Source organism: Rhamphochromis longiceps, linkage group LG3 (genome assembly GCF_057381845.1).
Source record: "Rhamphochromis longiceps isolate RC_006_pf linkage group LG3, R_longiceps_female_GT1.1, whole genome shotgun sequence".
NCBI classification, from domain to species: Eukaryota; Metazoa; Chordata; class Actinopteri; order Cichliformes; family Cichlidae; genus Rhamphochromis; species Rhamphochromis longiceps.
This window is the reverse complement of record NC_140559.1, coordinates 15,315,829-15,340,549: the sequence shown is the minus strand read 5'-3', so window position 1 is coordinate 15,340,549 and position 24,721 is coordinate 15,315,829. Positions and strand designations below refer to the sequence as shown.

Sequence of the window (24,721 nt, the reverse complement as noted above, 5' to 3'; positions counted from 1 at the left end):
TTGATAAACATCAGCATTAATTTGCTCTATTTGCTTACTTATTGCCGTTCAGTTAAAAGTCTGAAATTCAAACAAATGTCAAATGTCTCATTTTTCCACCAAATCATTACATGGAAGTTTTTTAACACTGGAAGGAAAAGTGAAGGAAGTCAGTTTTTAAAGTTTCATGTCACTTGCTCACCATATCTCCTCTTATCACCACTCATTAGAAACATTTATTTATTTGAAGATGCAGTTAGCTGCTGACACGCTGATGATGCTCAGTAAATCTGATCTTTGTATCTTTTTTTTTCGGGATTTATTTGACAGGGACAGTGTTCATGTTCATGGACATCAGGATAAAAACAGAAGATGGAAACCTGCCAGATTTGAGCTAAACTGCTCATTTCCATTACCACAGAGGATCCACCTGTGCTTCCTCTCCTCGCTCCTCCACCTGTTACAGTGAGGGAACGTCCTCCATGATGGAGGAGCTGCTGGAAAGTGCTGAGAGTTTCCTCCAGAGTGAGACCTCTGTCACAGTTCAGAGGATCTACGGCAGCAGAGACCTTCATGGACACTAAAAGTCTCAAACACACAACAACAACATCACACTGACTCCACTCTGACATCACTGATCAATAATCAAAGAACACACAGATCAAACTGATTGATCAGCCATCAGAGGAGTCGGATCAATGGAGCTGCTTCTGTTCCTGATGTCCCCTGTTTGATCCTGGACCTGAACTCTCCCTGCAGAGGAGACACAACACAGTCAGACAGGGAAATACAGACGTGAACATGAAGAGAGAGAGAGACAGACAGATACCTCTGACTTTCAGCAGCAAAGTTTTCACCCTGATCCAGACGTCCTTGCTGTAGATACCACACTCGTATCTCCCACTGTCCCATTCTGTGGGGTGTTTCAGGGTCAGACTGAGGTCTCCAATTTTCAGCAGGTCTTCATTCATCTTTGTTCGGTCTCTGTAAAGCCGGTCCTGTCTGTGAGGCTGGTCAGAGCCGTTCTCATACACGTGGACCTTGTTATTGATTTGGTCCTTCCAAACCACCATAGCATCTTCAGGCAGGTTTTGTGTGGTTTTGAAGGGCAGCTGGACAGACTCAGCCCCCTCCTCCACCTCCACCTGACAGACTGAGAGGACAACGAACACAACATGAGCTGTACAAAGTGTGATTGTGATTCGTTACTGGTCAATATTAGAGCTACTACCTTCCTGTATGGAGGCCATTTTGGGCCTTACGTAACATCTGTTTTTAGTCTTGAATGTAGTTGAAACTTTTGTAATTTCCATTGTGATAAATAACAGTTAGAGAGTCATGCATTAAATGGAGCATCAAAGTAAAATTTTTTACATTGATGTCAGGGCAGTCTCTTCTTAGTGGCATACAAGGAAAAAAGTAAACAATGGTTCAAACCTTTGGGTTTAAGCAGCAATGGTTTTGCTCTGAAAATGTTTCCATTCCTCCAAACTTCACAGATGAAAGCTCCACCGTCACAGTCTGTGGGATGTTTCAGGGTCAGACTGAGGTCTCCAGTTTTCAGCAGGTCTTCATTCATCTTCGTTCGGTCTCTGTAAACCTGGTGCTGCTCTTTAAGCTGGTCAGAGCCATTCTGATACATGTGGACCATTCTGGATTTCCCGTCCTTCCAGACCACTATAGCGTCTTCAAGCAGACCTGTGGTATTGAAGGGCAGCTGGAGAGAGTCCACCCCATCCTCCACCTCCACTTGGGGGACTGAGAGGACATCAAACACAAAATTAAAAGTGATAACCAGATGAGCTTTTCACTGTTATCCACTTTCTTGAATACAAATGTGGAATAAACTGCTGAACCACTCCAAAACATTCATTTAGAAACAAAGAGAGAAGACGTCACACATACAAGGATAATTTGGATTCTTTGGACAATCTTTGGACTCAGGCGCAGACTGAGAAAGCACGGTTCAAACATTTCTTTATTAATCACACTGTTGGTGTGCCTGTGGGATCACCAGGTACTTGTAGCTGTCCTCTATGTCTACGCTGTTGCCTTCACCCTGGGTCTATACACCTGAATCAAAGGATTAGTTCATTACCAGGCCTCTGGCGAACTGCAAGACATGTTGAGGAGGTAATTTAGCCATTTGAATCAGCTGTGTTGGATCATGGACACATCTAAAAACTGCAGGACACCGGCCCTCGAGGCCTGAAGTTGACGACCCCTGCTCTCAAGGGAGGCTGGTTGTTCGGCTTAACCACGTGACTTCTGAGTTGGAGAAGGAAGTCCCGATTTGGCGTCCGCAATACCGTCACAGACCTGAGGCAGAGGAGGGTATGGCGGAGACCATAGAGGGCTTATTGAAGGTAAGGGTGTTAGCACCCTCAACCCTAAGCCTGGTTCTGCCAGAGGTTTCTTCTTGTTAAAAGGGAGTTTTTCCTTCCCACTGTCGCCAAAGTGCTTGCTCGTAGAGGGTCATATGATTGTTGGGTTTTTCTTTGTATCTGTAATTGGTAATAGTGATTAATCAGGCTGTGGGAGGTTCTGATGCCGAGGCAGACCACATGATGCCACTTTTGAGAACCAGGAAGGGTCAATCCGCTGATATTATGTTTGATGACTTGCAGTAGTGTTGGTCTACCATGGGGGGAGACCAAAAGAGGGGATGTTGGAATGATCTTACCTGAAGTGCTTTATTACTGTGCCTTTTATTAATCTCATATTATTCCAAACTTCCATGTGATCATATAGAAGTAGTGTTGAGTGGACACAACCCTGAATAATAAAGGCATTAGAATACGTGTCCTTCAGTCGTAGAGTCTCACACATATTTGCCTGTAGAGCAGTAGATAAGAGGGAACCATCTAGTAGTCAAAAGTTACTGAAATGCTGTTGTTTAGACTAGAATGGGGTGGCCGGGAATAAAACTGTCAGGTGCGCGTCACCATTTTGAGATCTGCTGCAACGTGTCATGTAGGACGCATCTCCCTTCTAGAAGTAATGTTAAAAAAAAATAAAGTGTTAAATGGTCTACTGAGCAGTGTTTTGTGTTCCATCGGATGCCTCTGAGGAATCAAAAGAACTCGGTGAAGTGTTGATATTTGGAGTGCTCAGAGTAGAGATGCTACTCCTCCACATCGAAAGGAGGAAATCACAAAAAAGTTGGTCGTGTTCATCTGGACATAGGGTTTTCAGTGGGAGAAATGTTTTGTCAGTCATCCAAGTGTCTTCTCAGCTGACTGCGAATGAACAATAGGCTGGGGGGCGGTGTCAGTTTTTGACCATTAACTCATTCACTGCCAGCCATTTTCATGGCAGTCAACGTAAGTTTTTCAATTGACGTCTATAGACGTCAATGGCAGTGAATGAGTTAATATGCAAGTTGTCATGACCACTGATCTACGACCATTGATCAATGACTACTCATCATCCATCCATTCGCTTCCACTTATCCTTTTTCAGGGTCGCGGGGGGGCGCTGGAGCCTATCCCAGCTGTCATAGGGCGAGAGGCGGGGTACACCCTGGACAGGTCGCCAGTCTGTTGCAGGGCCAACACACAGGGACAGACAACCATTCGCACATTCACACCTAGTGACAATTTGGATTATCCAATTAACCTATCCCCACAAGCTGCATGTCTTTGGACGGTGGGAGGAAGCCGAAGTACCCGGAGGGAACCCACGCAAACACAGGGAGAACATGCAAACTCCACACAGAAAGACCCCGGCCTGATGTTGGAATTCAACTCAGGACCTCCTTGCTGTGCGGCAACAGTGCTAACCACCATGCCACCGTGCTGCCAATAGGCTGGGGGGGGGGGGGGGGGGGGGGGGGGGGTCAGTTTTTGACCATTAATATGCAAATTGTCATGACCACTGATCTACGACCATTGATCAATGACTACTCATCGATGACCATGAATACTATTCACAGAGATTTGAGGATTGGCTGCAATCACAGCATTGAAAGATGTACCATTGGGATGTTACATCTCTCTCCACTTGTGTTCCAATTACTGAAGCGTTGGAGGTAGTTCATAAAAGATTACAGGATGACCCCAATACCATCAACAGAATCACTCTCATTACTGACCAAGTGTGTTTGCTCTTGGAACTGTCTTAATTCCACCTATTTCACATACAAGGGTCAGTACTACTGGCAGAAACATGGGTATACCATGGGTTCTTCATTTTCATCCATTGTGTCCAACTTGTACATGGAAGAAGTGGAAAAGGGGGGTTTATTATACTGCCCTGGAACAACACCAAGTGATTAGTTGAGGTACGTGAATAACATCTAGGTAAAATCTAAACCTGAGGATGTACCACAATTCACTGATTATATTAACCTGGTGGACCTACACAAATTCACCAGGGAGGATATGAAAAGTAGCAGGTTAGCCTTCTTAGACTGTGAGATGTCCATCAGTAATGGGGGACATTTAAAAGTTGATATGTACCATAAACCACCACATATGGTTCATTGTATAAGGTTTGACTCTCATCACCCAGTGGAGCACAAACTGGATGTCATCAGGATGGCGCCCACACAAACACAAAGCAGGAGATGAAGCATCGCTGAATATGTTTCCAAACCAACTTCCTTCCAACCCGAAGACAGAAAAATATGGTGAAGCATGTGATGAATAGCATGCTGACTCAATCATTTCTGCATGTTTCCTCATGTTACAGAGGAGGAGAAGATCCAAAGAGGAGGCAGGGGGAGAGGCTCAGGAACAGTTAGGATCAGAGACTTTGAGCCATCATGGACTCCCACTGTGGGGACTCTTAGTCTTGGTCTGTTCAATTAAACGTACAGTTGCTCCCCCTAAAAGTTTTGGCTTTTAGACAACGGCATCAAAGAATTTATATTATTTGAATGAACTGAAAAAAGATTCAAACTTAAAATGTTTAGAGAATAAACTCTTGCATGACCTCTGACCTTTGACCTGTATCTACAGCACTGACCTCTGACTTTCAGCTCCACTTGTTTCTTCAGCAGGATATTTCCCTCCCTGCTGTAGACGGTGCAGGTGTAGCTGTCTGTATTCCAGCCTGTGGGATATTTCAGGGTCAGACTGAGGTCTCCAGTTTTCAGCAGGTCTTCATTCATCTTCGTTTGGTCTCTATAAACCTGGTGCTGTTCTTCAGGCTGGTCAGAGCCGTTATGATAAACATAGACCATCCTGCTGCCTCTGTCCATCCACTCCACTTTAGCATCTTCAGGCAGGTGAAGTGTGGTATTGAAGGGCAGCTGGACAGACTCCACCCCTGAATCCACCACTACCCGGGTGACTGAGAGGACAATAAAGCACAACATGAGCTTGGATGGAGACATTTGTGTTGACTCTAACAGGCTGAATGCTGCTGCTTCACTGGGAGCTCACTGTTAGATAGAAAGTGGTCAGTGTGAAGAGGAGACGCAGCAGAAAGATGAAGACTGACAGGAAGAAAGCAGTGAACAGTAGGGATGGGTATCGTTTAGGTTTTATCCGATACCGGTGCCAAACCGGTACTTTTGAAATGGTGCTGGTGCTTAAACGGTGCTCAAACTGGTGCTTAAAGAATGGTGAACACAAAATTGGTCCAAAAACCTCTCATGTTCAGCTGTTTTTTTGTAAAAAGATAACAATGTTAGCCTTTTCTGCAGCTATGGGGCATATATGGCATCACTCTTGGCTGGAAGCAGTGCTTAAACAATGCAAAAAACACAAACTTTGTCCAAAAACCTCTCATGTTTAGCTGTTTCCCTCTTTTTCTTTGATCATTTTAGCCTTTTTGGCCAGGGTGAAGGGAGTATCTGCCATCAAACAAGAAGACAGCCGCATGTAACTACGACGGTGTTTGCTAGTTCACCTTACTGCATTAATGTAATAACGTGGTTAGCCTACTCAACGTAAATTACACACGAACAACATTAAGCTAATCACGCAGAGAAGAACGGCTGCTGCTGCCATCATCATCCTCATCATTTCTGCTACACTGGCAGGGCTAGGGGCCAGGACTCTCCTCTTCGGGTTTTTGGGGGATGTTGCTAACTCCAGGTCCGATAACAGGCACCACACCCCCAGTAGATGTGCACGGTGTGAGGTCTCGCAACAAGCTATCAAATACGGCGCATTTCTCGGCTTTTAAAAAGAACGCTATGCGTCGCCAGGTGTTTCATCGGATTTGAGGTGTTACCTCCTTTGACAGTATCACAGTATCAGCTTAAAGCACTTGTTGCAGGCTGCTGAGTTTGCATATTTTGCTGTGAAGTACAGCCAGACTTTTGACCGCTTTGCCTTGGGCATTTTAATCTGCTCTAAAAGAATGTACCTACCTGGGCCCGCCTACTATCCTCGGAAACGTAAAATGATTGGCTAGAATCTAAAGTGTATCACAGCTCAGGAAAAAAAGCACCGAAATGTGCGCTGCTTTTCGGTCTGGTTACTACCGTTTATGTCAGAACCGGTGCCATCATGGCACCGGATACCGGTACCCATCCCTAGACTGTTGGAGCTGCTGTTAGTGGGACAGGACTTTATTCAGTCTCTGAGGGCCAGATTTGACTTAATGAAGCAGAGAAACAAAGTCTGAGTGTTTCTATCACCAGAGATGGGCAGTAACACGTTACTTGTAACTTTACTTTTTGTAACTTTACATTATTTTTTTCCAAGTAATGAGTAAAGTAAGGGATTACAATTGTAAAAAAGTAATTAGATTATACTTACTTTCCCGTAAGAACGCTGCGTTACTGCATTACTAAACTATGATTTTGTTTGTGAGAGTGTCTCCTGACAATGACGCAAGCGGGTGCGACGGCTGTGGTAGCACGTCTGTAAATCAACAATAGAAAACATGGAGCGAGGGATAGAGTTCAATCGTGCAGCATTTAATACTTGGAAATACCGACATTGCTTTCAATTTGACTCTTTAAAAAGCGACAAAAACATAAGCGTTCATTGCACACTCTGCATCGGAAGAAAACTTCTTTCTACATCGAAAAATTCCACTTCCAACCTGAGCAAGCACCTAGCACACTGCCACAGGAATGTTAAATTAACAAAAAAAACCCAGGATCCCCCCACTGACATGACCGCTGTGGCTACCACATCTACTTCCACTGGGCAAACCTCAGATGAACCCACTCCTACTAAACAGGTTAAACTAGACGTAAGAGTGACAGGACTTAGTGTCACTGAACTGAAGAAGCTCATTGCTGCCTATATTGTCGAGGACATGTTGCCAATTTCCACTGTAGACTCTGAATCATTCCGATGCATCGTAGAAAAAATACCAACTAAAAGTGATGTCAAGCTGCCCCAGAGAAAGTCATTTGTAAGATACCTTGAGAGAGAATATGACAAAATGAACTCTAACTTGAAGGCTACACTCGAAGAGGTAGAGTTTGTTTCCACCACTGCTGACATCTGGACAGTAAATAATAAACGTTTTATGGGTTCACTGGATTAATTCCACATTACAACACAACAAGGCCGCCCTAGCATACAACAGAATTAGAGGCAGCCATACCTATGATGTGATTGGAACAGAGATTGAAGAAATCCATTCATCATATGGACTACAACGCAACGTTATTGCCACTGTAACGGATAATGCATCCAATTTTGCCAAAGCATTCAGAGTATGTCAGCCCTGTCATTTGGAGTCTGAATCTGAAAATGAAGAAGGTAATGACGAGGAACTGACCTTTACTGATGTCAAGGAAGCTCTTTCAACCCCATGTGGTGATGCACAGTTTGGCCTCCCTCCACACTACAGATGTGCATCGCACACAATTAACTTGATTTTAACAAGCGATGTTGACAAGCATCTAAATTCCTATGGAGACACCAAGGCTGTATATAGGAGTAGCATTGCAAAATGTTCTGCTCTTTGGACTAAAGCAAGTCGATCAACATTAGCCTCTGAACAGGTAGAGGAAGTCAGCCGGAGGAAACTAATGGTACCGACATCCACAAGGTGGAATTCCCTGTATGAGGCCATTTCTAGAATCATCACAATTCCCTTGAATGATTTTAATCCCCTGTGTGTAAAGCTGGGAATCAAGTGACTTAATGAAAGGGAGTACCAGTTCTTGAAAGAGTACTGTACGGTGATGAAGCCCCTGACAGTGGCTCTCGACATCTTACAAGAGGATGAGTGCACCTATGGGGCTTTACTACCAACACTCACAAGCCTGAGGTCAAAGACGCTTGCCCTGACCTCTCTAGAATGACAGCCAACCTTCCAGATGTCATTGTAAAGGTAAGATTATTATTAATTGCTTTGGGTGGTTTTGTTAAATTTGTTATACCATTCAGAGTGGGTGGATGTTATACTTTGTTTTAAGCAGCGTGTAAAATTATTAAAATGATAGAATAAAAGACCAAGTATTTACCCCTTGTTAAATATCATAATAGTCGGCCTCATCACTGATGGGGACGACAAGGAGTACAGCTGACTGACTCAGGACTTTGTGGACTGGTGCCAGCTGAACTACCTCCAGATCAACGCCAGTAAAACCAAGAAGCTGGTGGTAGACTTCTGCAGGCACAAGCATCCTCCACTGCAACCACTGAACATCCAAGGTATGGACATTGAGGCTGTGGACAGCTACAGGTACCTTGGTGTTCATCTGAACAACAAACTGGACTCATAATTCAGATGCCCTCTACAGGAAAGGGCAGAGCAGGCTGTACTCAGGTCGTTTGGAGTAGAGGGCCCACTCCTTCTATGACTCTGTGGTGGCTTCAGCCATCTTCTATGGTGTGGTCTGCTGGGGCGGCAGCATCTCTGCCGGGGACAGGAAGAGACTGAACAGGCTGATCAGAAGGGCCAGCTCTGTTCTAGGATGCCCTCTGGACCCAGTGGAGGTGGTGAGTGACAGGAGAACGGCGGCTAAGCTGTCATCCCTGTTGGACAACATCTCCCACCCCATGCAGGAGACTGTGACAGCACTGAGCAGCTCATTCAGTGGCTGCAGCACCCACGGTGTGGGACGGAGAGATTTTGCAGGTCTTTCCTCCCCACTGCTGTCAGACTCCACAACAAAGACTTTTGCAGCTGATCAAACCCTCACACGTGCAATAAGACTGCTATATGTGCAATTCTTGTACAATTCTTCTTTTGACGAAGTTGTACTTTTGTATTTTCTTACTCAGTTGTATATAGCATTTGTATTTCTATTTTATTCTATTGTATATATTATTTTATTCTATTCTATTTTATTCTAAGGTATATAGTATTTTATTTTATTTTATTGCATTCCAGTGTTTTCTAATTTCTGCTACATAACTTTGCACTTTTGCTGTAACAAAACAAATTTCCCACCTGTGGGACTAATAAAGGTCATCTTATCTTATCTTATCTTATCTTATCTTATCTTATCTTATCTTATCTTATCTTATCTTATCTTATATCAGGGATATTGATCATCATTAATCAAGAATATTAATCAAAATATCAACAAAAGCCTCAACCAAAATTAAATCTCATACAGTATTGATAATAGAAACATGTGCTAACACTTTTAGCAGGCTTAGAATCAGAATCAGAATCAGAATCAGAATACTTTATTGATCCCTGGGGGAAATTATTTTTTGTTATTTTTTGTTCTTACATGCTAACCCTACTTTTTAACTCACTGAGACCTATCGAAACACTTCAGATTAATCAAAAACAAGTATTTCCCTCACGGAAGTCTTTAAATGTCCTTTACTTGTCATTAAACTTGCTAACCTTAGTGAACAGAGCATTAGATAGTCTGAAGCTCTGTGCGGTTCGCTCGTGAACTGTACATGCTGCTTTCAAGTGCAGAGCAACAAACTACAGTGGAATCCTGACTTGCGAATACCCCATTTAATGAAAAATTCAACTTACGAAGGCACTTGAATGCAATATCTCTGCCTGCGTTACGGCAAAATGCCGGCGTAACGAAATCCGCTGGCTCTGATTGGCTGAGCCCAGAATGCCCAGAATGCCTTCTGAATCATGTGACAACCCCTTAGCTTTTGTACTTGCGTTTCACTGTTCCACTTGAATGACGTATTGTTGTTGCAGTTAGTAATTAGCCTATAGCCTATTGTTCACTCAAAAGGCGTAATGGGTGCTTCGACTTACAAAAGACCCTCGGGAACGAATTAATTTTGTAAGTCAGGGTTCCACTGTATTTGAACTGATCTAACTTTATTAACACAGACAAAGATTTGTGGATCAGCTGCTGTTTGCTGCTATAGATATAATCCAGCTGATGTGGAGAACTACATGTGACACTGTGATGCAGCCATAAATCTGACTGATTTCTTTCCATTTTCAAAGGTTGATGCATCAGGTAAAGTCCTTAAAAAGCTTAGAAATAAAGAGAAAGGTTGGTTACAGCAAAGAGAGGCACTGGCAGCATTTAAGACACTAAACAAGAGAAACAGATCAGAGAACATCAGACTGAATAAGTGGAATAAAGTGAAACAGAGAACTAACGCACCCTAAGAATGGAGCTGTCAGAGGAAGAGAGCAGCAAACTGAAAGTCTCTGTTAGCTGCAGAGCTCTGAAACTTCACACAGCTTTGGATGATAACATGGAGAAAGGATGTGGAGATATGACTGATTATAGATGAGGACCAATGAAGGTTTTTACTGAGATTAGCTTAGCCTGTGTTTTAGCCACATGCTAAACAAACACATGTTCAGAAACTAGAAGATGTTACCTTTCAGATGAAGTCTCACACATGAACTTTGCTCCTACAGTTCATCTGCTGAAGCTTTTACATTTGGCTGGAAATCAAATAAAAACCAAAACAGCCACAAACATCAGACATACTAACACTGAGACATTATTGGATGGAGCCACTGAGACTGAACCACCATCATGAGTCTGACCTCTGACCTTTGACCTGTATCTACAGCACTGACCTCTGACAGTGAGATTCACTTGTTTCTTCATCAGGATGTTTCCCTCCCTGCTGTAGGCAGTGCAGGTGTAGCTGGAGTTGTCTCCATATGTGGGCTGTTTCAGGGTCAGACTGAGGTCTCCAGGTTCCAGTAAGTTTCTCTTCATCTTTGTTCGGTTCTTGTATTTATCGTCCTGTTCTTCAGGCTGGTCAGAGCCATTCTCATACATGTGGACCTTCCTGTTGTTTGCATCCTTCCACTCCACTTTAGCATCTTTAGGCAGGCAAACTGTGGTTTTGCAGATCAGTTGGACAGACTCCACCTCTGAATTCACCCCCACCTTATAAACTGAGAGGACAACAAAGCACAACATGAGCTGTAGTGAAGGTTACTAATGTTCTCCTTATGACCTGTTATAGTGGACTTATTCCTGTGCTTGTCCTGTTAGACCTCAGTGTAGACCACAACATTTTACTGCAAACACTAGAACACACCAGAGTTATTAAAGGGAATTCACTGCAGTGATTTGAATCACATCTGATAGATTCCAGTTTGTTTATGTAAATGAGGAGTTTTCTTTGCACACAAAAATTACTCATACATTTATTTGATTACCATGCATATGCTATGCATTTGATTTTTATTTCTGATATCATTCAAATCAATCAGTTACAGGCATGTCTTAAGAAGATAAAGGCCTGGAGGACATCTAATTTCCTTCTTCCAAATTCTTTACATACTTGACCTTTATGTGAAATTAAACCCTACTGATTTATTTTTCACTAACATGTCCATATTGGTATTTTTGCAAATATCAGTGACCAATGTGTGATTGCTGATATCTGGCAGAACCACTAACCTGTATTTTTAATGTAAGCGTTTAAACAGTGAAATCCCTGAAATATGGAAATCTGTGTATTTTCCTTTGCTGAATGGATAATTCAGATGTTACCAACTACCAGTGTTGGGCGAGCTACTTTGAAAACGTAACTAATTATAGTTACTAGTTACCTCTTCAAAAACAGTAACTGAGTTAGTAACTGAGTTACAATATTCTAAAAGTAATTAATTACTTGAAAAGTAACTATTGTGTTACTTTAAAAAAATGTTTAACCCTCTGGGTCCAGGGTATAATTGGCCATTTTTGACTACTTTTGATGTGACCTCTTCATTTCACCCTTAAAAACTATTTACTTTGCCTTGTTTGGTATCATCCTTTTCAACACAACCTCACATGCCTGAATTTACAGTCAGGTTTTCATTTAGATATACTGTATTAACACAGTTGATCTAAAATCAAAAAAAAATTAAAATCAGAGTAGAAAAAGTTATATTTTTTACTGTAACAACCACAAACATGTTTAATGAATCCTATTTCATAACTTTAAATGCAAATATAAATTGTCAGTTTTAAAATATGTACAAATTTTGCAAACAACAGTTATTTGCAGCCATTAACCTTTTACCCCTTTTTTAAATAACCATTTCAAACTATTTACAGAACAATCAGCTGTTCTGCATTCAATAAGATGCCACAAATTATCTGTGCCACTCCAAAAAATAATAATTTCTGTCCACTATAAAGGAGAACATCACAGCCTGATACCTGTTGACATGGTGCATTTTCCTCCCCCTATATTGTTTAACACGAATCTGGTTTCACGTGGCCTATCTACGGTGGCCCCTAGAGACAACTCATGTACAAACTCCAAAACACTTGCAAACTCCAAAACACTTGCAAACTCCAAAACACAACGGAAGTGCTCCCGGACGCTAGGGGCAGTGTTGAGCTCGATTTACAAAATAAACGGCAAGTTTGTCTGTATGGGACGGTCTAGTCTCTGTCGAGCTTCCCAGGTTGCCTAGCAACCATGATACTAACCGCTGGAAACGTGTCATACAACTTTGTTTGACAGAAATGAAGGAGAACATATTTTGTTCATTTGTTTGTTTCTACAAGAGCTTTGTGTGATTTGATAAGTATCTGAGGCTGAGACCACAGGACAGTAAAACATGATTGTTGGGCTTCATTTCTGTGCTGAACAGTCGTTTAAGATTAGCTAGTAAATAACAATTAGCTGATGTTGTTCATGAGACTAAAGTCATATCACTTTGGTAATGTAAATATAATATGGCCAATATTATAGTTATTATATTAATCATTATTAGCTATTACAGCAGTGAACATGAACTCTGTGTCAAATACTGAGCCCAGTACAGATTCAAGTTGCAGTTATTTATATGTCTTATCACCTTAAATCTTCACTCAAAGACAAGTATCTTTGACAGTGCATATATAGGTGTATCATATATAAGAGACAAATGTTGTTCCTTCAGTATGTTGCCATTACTAAATTTGGCTCATTGCTTACATATATTTATAAAAAGCAAATGTACAAGCTGTGATAACTGTGTCTGATAGAATGAAGAGTAGACTGATATATGAAATATTCCTTTATTGGGTGAGAAAATCAGACCATGTCATAACTGCTTTAAGTCACACAGAATAGATATCAGAGCCTTAAACAGGCTGACTTCTGCTAAATGGGTCAAACTGGGCAGAAAGTCTACAAACACATAACATCCTTATAGAATATGATGTAACACTATAGATCAACTTAGCTCAGAATATATAAAGCATATAAACAATTACAGCAATATGATGCAACAAACACAGCAGTGCTACTGATCCAAAATCCTCAAAGCTTCATAGAACTGAAACCAACATTTATTTTTAGCTCCATTCTGCTGCTGATACAGACTTTAGGTTTCTGAACATTAAACTTGTTGCTGCCTTTCATAGTGTGTAACTTGAAGGCCCTGAGTACTTTCTCCCACACTGAAAACACTGGGATGATCACATTATTTGAACATTACCTAATAAGACTGATTCAGGACAGACAGTTAGTTATTTTAAACTTTCCTAGCAGTCCTTCACAAACAGGGAACAGTCTGTCTATTCTCTCCATCTGTCAGCTGCTGCTGGCTCTTCCTCCTCCTCTTCCTCACACACTGCTGAGTTTGTCCTGGTGGATCATCAGGGCTGCAAAGCCTCATAGATGATATGCAGCAGTGGGTCCCTCAGTCTGTCCTCACTCTGGACACTTGCAGTCGTCACACATGGAAATCAAATGTGTGATAAGCTGCAGGATTCAAACACAAGTGTAACTTATAAACACATGTTCATACTTTTATTCCACAATCAGAAAGAAACAGAGAGAGAGTGCAGGACAGACAGACAGGTGACAGTCTCAGGTGTACACACTGCTACAAACAGGAGGATTTAGTGTTTGTGTTATTACGAGTACTAAACAAGAAGAGTTCCAGATGGTGCAGTGGACACATGTGTGACTGCTGTGATTAAAGCATCTTTCTTTCAGCTTAACGAGTGAACCGTCAGCTCGTTCAAACACACGTTAAAGTCCGTTTGGCTCGACACCACCGAACAGAGGCAGCAATATAACATAGCTAACATTAACAGTGCAGTGAATCCTGCTGGTGCCGTGATATTCAGGACTGCAAACAGAGCAGCATCACTGACTTTCAGCTTGTTGTGTTTGTGGATATATGACTGACTTTAATTATCCATAAAATCATCAGATTCTCTGTAAGATTAAGGTCGACTATCGAACGGCGTATAAAGGCTTTAAAACAAAGTAAACGCTGAAAGTTCAAACATCGCTAATGTCACATAACTTTGCCGGCATGTGGCCAACAGTAATGTTTTAATGTTTCTCATTATTAAACATTTGCACATAAATAAGTGACATAACATTCAGTACTTACTTTTGAAAGTTTACTCTTTGGCTGCTCCGCTTCCACTTCTTTGAAGTGTCTCCCAGTCCCAGTGCACTTGTTAGCATGTTTTGGTTCATGCAACTGGTCCGTCCGCTTATTGTCTCCCCAGAAACATTTCCGTTGTGTTGTGTGTGCTTTTGCAGCGTTTTTCTTTTTGCAGCGTTTTTCTTTTTGCAGCATTTTTCTCTTTGCAGCGTTTTTCTTTTTGCAGCATTTTTTCTTTTTGCAGCATTTTTCTTTTTGCAGCGTTTTTCTTTTCGCAGCATTTTTCTTTTTGCAGCATTTTTCTTTTCGCAGCGTTTTTCTTTTTGCAGCATTTTTCTTTTTGCAGGTGTTTTTCTTTTTGCAGGTGTTTTTCTTTTTGCAGCATTTTTCTTTTTGCAGCGTTTTTCAGCATTTTTCTTTTCGCAGCGTTTTTCTTTTTGCAGCATTTTTCTTTTTGCAGGTGTTTTTCTTTTTGCAGGTGTTTTTCTTTTTGCAGCATTTTTCTTTTTGCAGCGTTTTTCAGCATTTTTCTTTTTGCAGCGTTTTTCTTTTTGCAGCATTTTTCTTTTTGCAGCGTTTTTCTTTTTGCAGCGTTTTTCTTTTTGCAGCATTTTTCTTTTTGCAGCGTTTTTCTTTTTGCAGCAGTTTTTTCTTTTTGCAGCATTTTTCTTTTTGCAGCGTTTTTCTTTTCGCAGCGTTTTTCTTTTTGCAGCGTTTTTCTTTTTGCAGGTGTTTTTCTTTTTGCAGGTGTTTTTCTTTTTGCAGCATTTTTCTTTTTGCAGCGTTTTTCAGCATTTTTCTTTTTGCAGCGTTTTTCTTTTTGCAGCGTTTTTCTTTTTGCAAGCGTTTTTCTTTTTGCAAGCGTTTTTCTTTTTGCAGCATTTTTCTTTTTGCAGCATTTTTCTTTTCGCAGCGTTTTTCTTTTTGCAGCATTTTTCTTTTTGCAGGTGTTTTTCTTTTTGCAGGTGTTTTTCTTTTTGCAGCATTTTTCTTTTTGCAGCGTTTTTCAGCATTTTTCTTTTCGCAGCGTTTTTCTTTTTGCAGCATTTTTCTTTTTGCAGGTGTTTTTCTTTTTGCAGGTGTTTTTCTTTTTGCAGCATTTTTCTTTTTGCAGCGTTTTTCAGCATTTTTCTTTTTGCAGCGTTTTTCTTTTTGCAGCATTTTTCTTTTTGCAGCGTTTTTCTTTCTGCAGCGTTTTTCTTTTTGCAGCATTTTTCTTTTTGCAGCGTTTTTCTTTTTGCAGCAGTTTTTTCTTTTTGCAGCATTTTTCTTTTTGCAGCGTTTTTCTTTTCGCAGCGTTTTTCTTTTTGCAGCGTTTTTCTTTTTGCAGGTGTTTTTCTTTTTGCAGGTGTTTTTCTTTTTGCAGCATTTTTCTTTTTGCAGCGTTTTTCAGCATTTTTCTTTTTGCAGCGTTTTTCTTTTTGCAGCGTTTTTCTTTTTGCAAGCGTTTTTCTTTTTGCAAGCGTTTTTCTTTTTGCAGCATTTTTCTTTTTGCAGCATTTTTCTTTTTGCAGCTTTTTTCTTTTTGCAGCATTTTTCTTTTTGCAAGTGTTTTCTGAAGTTGCAGTCCGTTTGGCCTCTCAGGGCCACCGTAAAAAAAAAGGCTTTAGGATATAAGGTTTCCTGGAATAATCTACAAATTGAGCTAAAATTGTCAGAAACGAGAGAACAGCTCTTTTGGTCAGTGTTCTTGTTTTGGTCTGTTATTGCACACAACTCATACATTTGTGTTCACTGGTCTGTACAGAATATAGTATTTAAACATTCTGAATGAATATTGGTTCTTTACTTGTTATATTATTAGTGGTATTTGTTGTAACATCTTCTGCCCCCTGCTGGTCTCTCTTGGAAATATGAGAAACGAGTCTTTTGTCTGGATTAACTGCAGATAATGAAAGAACAGCTTGTCCACATGCAGCCTCTGTGTCAGATCAATGCAGTGAAGCACACACACTGTTTAGTAAAGTCATGTTGTGGAGCTGTTTCACTGATCAATGACTGAGTCTGAAGGAGGTTTTCTGACTTCTGGAACAAACCTGGAAGTTTCTCTTCAGCTCTCTGTATCAGCTGTTTGTAACTCTCAACTCTTTCAGCTTCTGGAGCAAGTTTGTGTGAGCTCTACTTGTGTATAGTACGGAACACTCACCTGATTTATAATATTGACGGAAATAACATATGAGGCTTCCAGAAACCAAAAGAAAAATCAGCAGAATCAGGAGAGCTTTGGCCCAGGATGGAAACCGTTCTGTGAAGTTCAGAAAAACATGACCTTTGACCTCTGACTGAATGTGGTGATATATTTTATTGAACATACCTCAAGCTAATATTTTTTGAGTGAACATATTTATGCAGCAATAAAATAGTAAAGTTTTATCTGAGTGATGTCAGATGTATCTACAGCATTATTCACACTCTCATTACACATACATATAGGATCTTGGGGGTGGGCACAATCACGGAGTCCAAATCACCATCAGGGTGTATACCTCACCCCTGACGTCGTTGCCCACCTCTCAATTTTAAATACACTTAGTCATTGAGGGTTAGCAGGAGGGACTATGCGCTTACCTGCTGCTCCTTGGCAGGTAGCTCCATGCCCTCCTGGGTTTTAATTGCACCTTAGAACACATATGCATCAACACTACAATGAGCGGGTGGAGGGAGGTTTGGAGTCTTCTCCCACCCCCATTCTCTGCGGCCTGCTGGAGCGGGAGGGCTAGTAGGAGGAGTTGGCCGTCCGACTGCGGTCTGGGGTGTGGGGCCTCCCTGCTGCTGCGGAGTCGGGGTGGTCTGCCTCTCCCCACCGCAGGGAAAAGGGTAACACCACCTGGGTCTGGGTGCAATTCCCCCCTCCAGGGGCAAGGGTACCTAGACCCGGTTTGTAGAGTACGCTTGGGGAGTGTGATTGTGTGTACAGCGTCTCTTTATGTCTGTCTCCACGTTGGTTGAGTGTAGAGTGAGTGCATATGAGAGCATGAGGGTGGGAATGGATGTTTGTGTCTGTGTGTGCCTGTATGTCTGTGTCTATATGTCAGGTTGGGTATCAGACGCCACCTCTCTGGGGACACCTCAGGCCCTCCAAGGTTTGGAGGCCTATCTCCACCCACCACCACTTCCCCTGCCGGTGGCGGACTCCCTCAGGTGTCGGTGTGTTGGTGGTTCTTTGTGTCTGGGGGTGGGCGTCCGGGTACACACCGGCTCACTCCTTGGCGGCCGCTTATCGGGGCCTGGGGCCTGGGGCTCGCTCGGGCCCCTTTGGAGGTGGGGTGCCCCCGGCCTCTCGGCCTAGGGCTCGGTCACTCAGGCGCAGCTGGGGGCCGGCGGAGCTCACGGGCGCGTCACTGCAACCCCCCCTGGCTTCTGCTCCGCGGCTGCTGAGTGAGCCCTCATCTGGGACTCTCCTCAGCTCTTACTGGAACAGTGGCGCGGCTGCCCCTCTGTTGGTCTTCCATGGTCTCTTGTGTTCTGGGGGCCTCTGGATGTCTGGAGTTTTGATCTCCTCCATACCCGCTTCACACCCTGGAGGACGGGGCTGTGGCCCCCCCACACTCCCTAGCAGATCATTACATGGAGAAACCTTTGGAATGCAAGCATGCTGATCCACACAGGTATGCACACATGGGTATTCACAGACGCGGACTAAAGCTTTCTTGGCTGCTGCCTCAAAGCACACTGTGCGCTGTCTATCTTGCGTGCTGCACAATATCGTTTATTACTTAGTAAATACTGATATCTATGACTAGCTAGTTTATTGTGATGGTGCTTTGTTTTCTCTATTATTATGTTGCTCTTTGTTGTTTGCTGTCTCCTCTGTTTGTTTGTTTGTTTGTTTGTTTTTTTTTTCTCCATACAGGTGACCCAGGAGTTTTTTTTTTTTTTTTGTCTCTCTTCCCCCCCCTTCTCACCGTCTCTTCTCCCCTTGGGTTTTCTTTCTTTCTCTCCCCCTCTCTCTCTCATTCATTCCCCCTGTCCTATTTATTAAAAAAAAAAAAAAAAAAAAAAAAAATGACAAAGGATGAACTGAAGCTCTGCCATCACGTAATGTCGCATACTGCTGTTTCTGATGTCATTTAAAAAAAAAAAAAAAAAAAAAAAAAGCTGTATCTACAGCAGATGTTTGTTGCTGACCTTTGACCTGCAGCTGTACATCACTCCGACTCAGCTCATCTCCAAAGTCTCTGACGGAGCAGGTGTAGGTGGCGCTGTCAGACAGTTGGAGGTTGGTTAGGTTCAGGCTGAGGTCTCCAGTTTCCAGAGCGTCAGCCTTCATGGATGTTCGGCCGCTGTAACGCTGGTTTTGATCTTTCAGTTCGTCTCCTTGAAGCTGACGCTGGTGGACGGTTGGAGGACTGAGGTCGGAGCGACTCCACACCACTGTGGATTTAGTCAGATTAAAAGTGTCGACGTGACAGGGCAGGATGAACGTGTCCCCCTCATGCAGCTCCACAGCTGAGGCATGCTGGGAAACTGAGGACACACAGAAAGAGACTCCATGAGTCACTTTAAGGTGAAGATCAAGTTTAGACACATTTACAGAAACCAGGAGACAGAACGACAGAAACATTCAACATTTTAACAACTCATTAAAAAGAACACAGCGCAGATCAGAGGCAGGAAGTCCATCACATAAAAATGTCAAACTAAGTCCAAAGTCTGAAACAGTGAGAAGTTCTAACAACAACCCAACAAAGAACATTACCTCCTACGTTCTGTTCCTAACTACTGTGTACACCATGTGATAGTTGCTTGTTGTAGTTCTTATGTATTTGGTGACTTATTTGGAAAGACAGGGCGAGATGTTCTCAGCATTTGTTGGTAACTGGTGGGTCAAACCCGCAAACAAAAACTTTGTCTCTATCCTGTAACTGTTCGTCTCCAAAAGCTCAGGATTACAACCATAAATAACAAAAACCATGACAGTGTGTCAGGCGCGGATCAAGGTTTGTTTAAAGAAAATATCTTTCTGACACATGCACAACTGAAACCAGCTAACAGTATTCAGGCTCCGCCCACAGCACCACAATAGTCTCTACACAATGATTTCTGTTACAGCCCAGGAACCTAATCTTCCCATTTATGACTCAGTTACAGATCTGACAGGTGTTTGGTGGTCCAGATGTCAAAGCACACCTAACATCTGGACCATGTATTATAGATCTGTGGCTGAACAGTGGAGACAGACATTAAAGTGGAAAATAACTCTTGTCTTGTTACGTCTAATTTCTCCCACTTGTGTTTTCCTCCTGTCTCAAATTCCCTGATTACTCCACTGTGTATTTAATCCCCATGTTTTCCTTTCCCTGGATCGTGTCATGTTGTCGCTATGCTGTATGTTTGTTTCGTGCTCCTGTTAGTTGGCTAATGTTTAATTTCTAGTTTCAAGTGTGAGGTTTTGGTTGGTTTTAGTAAGTCTTTATTTTCATGAAGAGTTTTTCCCACAATACAAGCTACATTATGGGTTTAAGTCACATTTTTGAGATCCTGCATTTGGGTCTAATCCTCCCTGCCGCACAGCACGTCATGACAGAACGACCAAACCAAACAAGCGACCCAGCAGCACTCTTGCCGTCTGAGGAGCTCCAGGAGGATATTATTTACTCTGTGAATAAGTTATCTGACCTGTGGCTGGATCATTCTGAAAAGGAGTTTTAGTGAGCTGTAGATAAATGGCTACAATGCCTGGATTCTGGTCTCTCCTGGTTACCGAGTGTGCTTCACCAACTTTTGCAGCACTTTTTGCTACACACACCAGGGCCCAACTGGTCCGTCCAACGATCTTCTGTCTCCACTGGAGGTCCCAAGGGGTTGCTTCAGCCACCTGTCTCCTTTGGAGGCTCTGAGCCTGTCCAGCCATCAGCGCCGCCATCAGCGCCACCACTTCCACTACCTGCAGCAGCCATGTCCCCAGCCTTTCAGCTGCCCGAGGCTGCTCCACCTTCGTCTGGTCCTGCCTTGCCTGGTCCACCACCGTCTTTTCCTGCCTCGTCTGGTCCCGCGGCTCTCACACCGCCGTCTCGTCCAAATCTAGCACGGCCTGCTTGCCCACGTCCACATCCAGCATGGCCTGCTCGTCCAAACACGGCACACCATCGCCGGCCACTTTTCCAGCCATTAGCTAAGGATCTTTACCGTCATGGATGGCCTTCTCACCTATGTGGCCAGTGCCACTTGACCTGCGGTGGGGCTCCTGATCTGCTCTGTCATTGCCACTGACTTGCCACCCCGGGTCGGTCTTCTGCTTTGGTTCTGCTCCCAGGATTTTCAGTTTCTTGTGTTTTGTATTATTTTACATGATTTATGTTCAGTTTTTCTAGTTGTGCTGTTCGGATTATCTTTATTCAATGTTTCAGCTTAATTCTGATTATCAGTAGTAACTTAGTTCTTAGGTTTTGTTCTTTTAGTATTTAGTATTTAGTATTTATTTATTTATTGTCATTGTCAAGAACAATGAAATTGCGTTTGGGGCTTCCATACAACCCAAAAAAAAGAAGAAAATAATAAATACCCCTTAAAACCCAAGTGTACATATTTAACCCAGTGTGACTCCAATGCAATAAGACAATCCTTAGCAATAATGTTCGTAGAAATTCAGACAAAGACCTGAGAAACATGACAAAATACAACAATGCAACCCATTCAATATTATTGTACTGTGAGATATGATATCAGATATGATAGTTATCTATTTAAGAAAGAGGGGGGGGGGCAGGAGGGGGAAGAGAATAAAGATATGATGCACCAATGCAGACCAGTTCATTGCTATTAAGAAGTTGGATATGGTTATTGTCCGTGAGAGGGGGGCAGAGAGTTCAGGAGCCTCACAGCCTGTGGATACAGGCTGTTGGCCAGTCTGGATGTTAGTAGATCATCTCTGTTGTATTGAAGTAACCCCAGACTGTGTGAAATAATACACAGTACCACCAAAAGTGCCCTTGTGTTTACTGTAGGTTTAGTTCAGTGTTGTGTGTTTCCTGTTTTACATTGCCATGCACTTCAACACATTAAAGAGAGAGAGATGAAAGAAAAGCTGATGATGAGAGCAGAGAGAGGAAGGTGTACTTACCGTGCAGGAGGATCACAAACACCACAAACATCTTCATGTTCCTGTCAAACTCAGAGACTCTTTAAAAGCCCTTCAGGACATCAGCTCACAGCAGCTTCACTTTCCTCTGCTGATCATCTACTGACACTCTCACACTGCTTCACTGTCACAGCTCAGAGTTCAGCTTCACACTTTGTTAAAGCACATCTGTGGAATGAAGTCCAGCCGGCCACAGATCACTTCCTTTCTTCTAGTTTCACGCCCAAGCGCTGCGGTTGGAGGCGGCTGCTGCGGCCTCACCCTGACACGCACAAAGCTCCGCCTCCAGTCCTGACGCTGAAACATCCACTGTAGCTACAATGATGCAGATGTGACCCTCAGCAGCTGGATTTCCTCTCCATAGATGTGTTTCCATGCAGATCATGGACATAAAGCAGCTCCAGGATGAAGAGTGTGAAAGAACTTCTTCCACTACAGTATTCATTACAGCACTGTGGCACTCCACAAACCCTCACACTGTCTCAATCCCTGTTTCCAGTTTGACTGAGAGAAGGCCTGAAGCTCAGCCAATCACAGGACAGGAAGTGATCAGCTGACACAGTGATTTGAAGCTGTCAGGGTGAGGCTGCTTCGTGCAGGTGTGAAACTATGAGGAAAACTGACAAAGCGAAGAGTCTCAAAACTACACAAACACAGGTGTGTATCAGGTGACTCATGAGTGTATTTAATGTTCTATCAGTGAGTGAAAAGAACATGAAAGAGGACAGGAGTGGAAGAAGAGAGCTTAAATTTAAATGGAAGGATGCTTATTTAAAGCTTACATCTAAGTCCTCATGTTCTCTAATCAAATATTGGATCTGTACATGGGACATCATGTTTTTCCACATTGTGAAACCTGCTGCTAACTGGGTTATTTAAAGACTACATGTAAAATCCTCTGCAGGCTAGGGCAGGATAAACAGGTTAGTTTACTCGTGTTTACTGTGATGTAAATCCATCACAGGATTTAGAGTAAAAACAGTGTGTGACTAGTGCAGAGTGGCTATGAATTAATGGTCACAGTTAGCTTACATCAAATGTAGCAGAGATTGATATGAACGTTAGCTGATGATGATTCCCTGACTGAATTCGCCCTTCATAGCAACTTTATACCATCTAGAAAACAGACAGCATAAACGGTGTGCAGCCAGTAAACGGACAGAACAACTCATGAACACTAAGAAAATCTACTGAAGCTCTCAATAGAAATTATTGTGAGTTTAAATTCTTTTCCACTGAGACATTACAGCTAATTTTAGGTTCCCCCACCTGCTGAATCCACATTACCTGACGGCACACATTTATTGTTTAGAGGCAAAGTCACCCTCTACAATGTAGGAAATAGAGATGTTTTTTTTAATTTATTTATTTATTTTGTTTTATTTTCCTTACTTTTCCTGCTCATGCTCATACTTAACTGATTCAAGCTTAACTGATTGGTTACAATTCAATTTTAGACTGAAATAAATCTTTGTATTTCCATCTACTTGTCTTATCATTATGTTAATAAAGCACAAGGTTCGGTTAGCTTTGCACAAATGTCCTCCAAAGAGCTACTTTTACTTTCTTTCTTTGAGTATTTCAGAGCCTCTACTTTTTTACTTTTACTCGAGTAAAGAAGTTGAATCAGTACTTCAACTTTTACTGGAGTATTTTTAACACTAGTATATGTACTTCTAAAGTAAAGACATACGTTTATTATACTAATTAGTATTAGTCACAAGGAATAACCCCAATGAAAACATATTTATTTTAGTTTTTCCTTTTAAAAAAGCCACACCCACCACACATCTACTTAACCTGTTCATCTGGCTCACCTGGCTGCAGAAAAGCCTCGCCTGGTGTTTTTCCAGTGTGACACTGATCCATTTCAGCCTTGACACAAAAATCTCCTTTTAAGTAATGTACTGCATTACTTTAAAAAAAAAGTCTTCTGTGTAATATGTGTCATAACTTTTTTACTTTACTTTTTTGAGTAAACACTGATCACAACTAGGGATGGGTACCGGTATCTGACATAAACGGTAGTAACCAGACCAAAAAGCAGCGCACATTACAGGTACGTACATTCTTTTAAAGCAGAGCTACAGATTAAAAATGCCCAAGGCGAAGCGGTCAAAAGTCTGGCTGTACTTCACAGCAAAAGATGCAAACTCAGCAGCAACAATTGCTTTAAGCTGATACTGTGCAAAGGAGGTAACACCTCAAATCTGATGAAACACCTGGCGACGCATAGCGTTTTTTTAAAAGCCGAAAAATGCGCCGTATTTGATAGCTTGCTGCGAGACCTCACACCGTGCACATCTACTGCGGGTGTGGTGCCTGTTATCGGACCTGGAGTTAGCAACATCCCCCAGGAACCCGAAGAGGAGAGTCCTGGCCCCTAGCCCTGCCAGTGTAGCAGAAATGATGACGGATGATGATGCAGCAGCAGCCGTTCTTCTCTGCATGAGTAGCTTAATGTTGTTCATGTGTAATTTACGTTGACTAGGCTAACCACGTTATTACATTAATGCATGTAAGGTGAACTAGCAAACACCGTCGTAGTTACATGCAGCTGTCTTCTTGTTTGATGGCAGATACTCCCTTTACCCTGGCCAAGAAGGCAAAAAAAAAAGAGGAAAACAGCTGAACATGAGAGGTTTTAGGACAAAGTTTGTGTTTTTTCCATTGTTTAATCACTGCTTCCAGCCCAGAGTGATACCATATATGCCCTGTAGCTGCAGAAAAGGCTAACATTGTTATCTTTTTCACAAAAAACAGCTGAACATGAGAGGTTTTTGGACCAATTTTGTGTTCTGCATTCTTTAAGCACCGGTTTGAGCACCGTTTAAAACCTAAGCAATACCCATCCCTAATCACAACAAACATGGAAACATCTCAAACATGGAAAAACATTTGACCCACAGCATGTATTTAATGTGCATGAATGTAATGTCTTTGATAAGTTGCTTAGAGATGGTGGTGACTCTCTGTGTTGTGTTAAATTATGTATTTTTCATATAA

General features: G+C 42.2%; 1 protein-coding gene across 1 annotated transcript; it reads right to left on the bottom strand.

Moving 5' to 3' along the window:
• Nucleotides 1–245: 245 nt before the first annotated feature.
• LOC146673091 (butyrophilin-like protein 2) lies at nt 246–22,226 on the bottom strand. The gene is made up of 8 exons (XM_085401472.1): nt 21,698–22,226; nt 18,763–19,101; nt 16,781–16,879; nt 10,873–11,199; nt 4,948–5,274; nt 1,417–1,737; nt 809–1,132; nt 246–732 (listed from the first exon to the last, which is right to left on the bottom strand). Exons 1-8 carry the CDS (start codon nt 21,732–21,734, stop codon nt 641–643), a joined length of 1,866 nt encoding a protein of 621 aa, XP_085257598.1. The 5' UTR covers nt 21,735–22,226; the 3' UTR covers nt 246–640.
• Between the last annotated feature and the right edge of the window lie 2,495 nt (nt 22,227–24,721).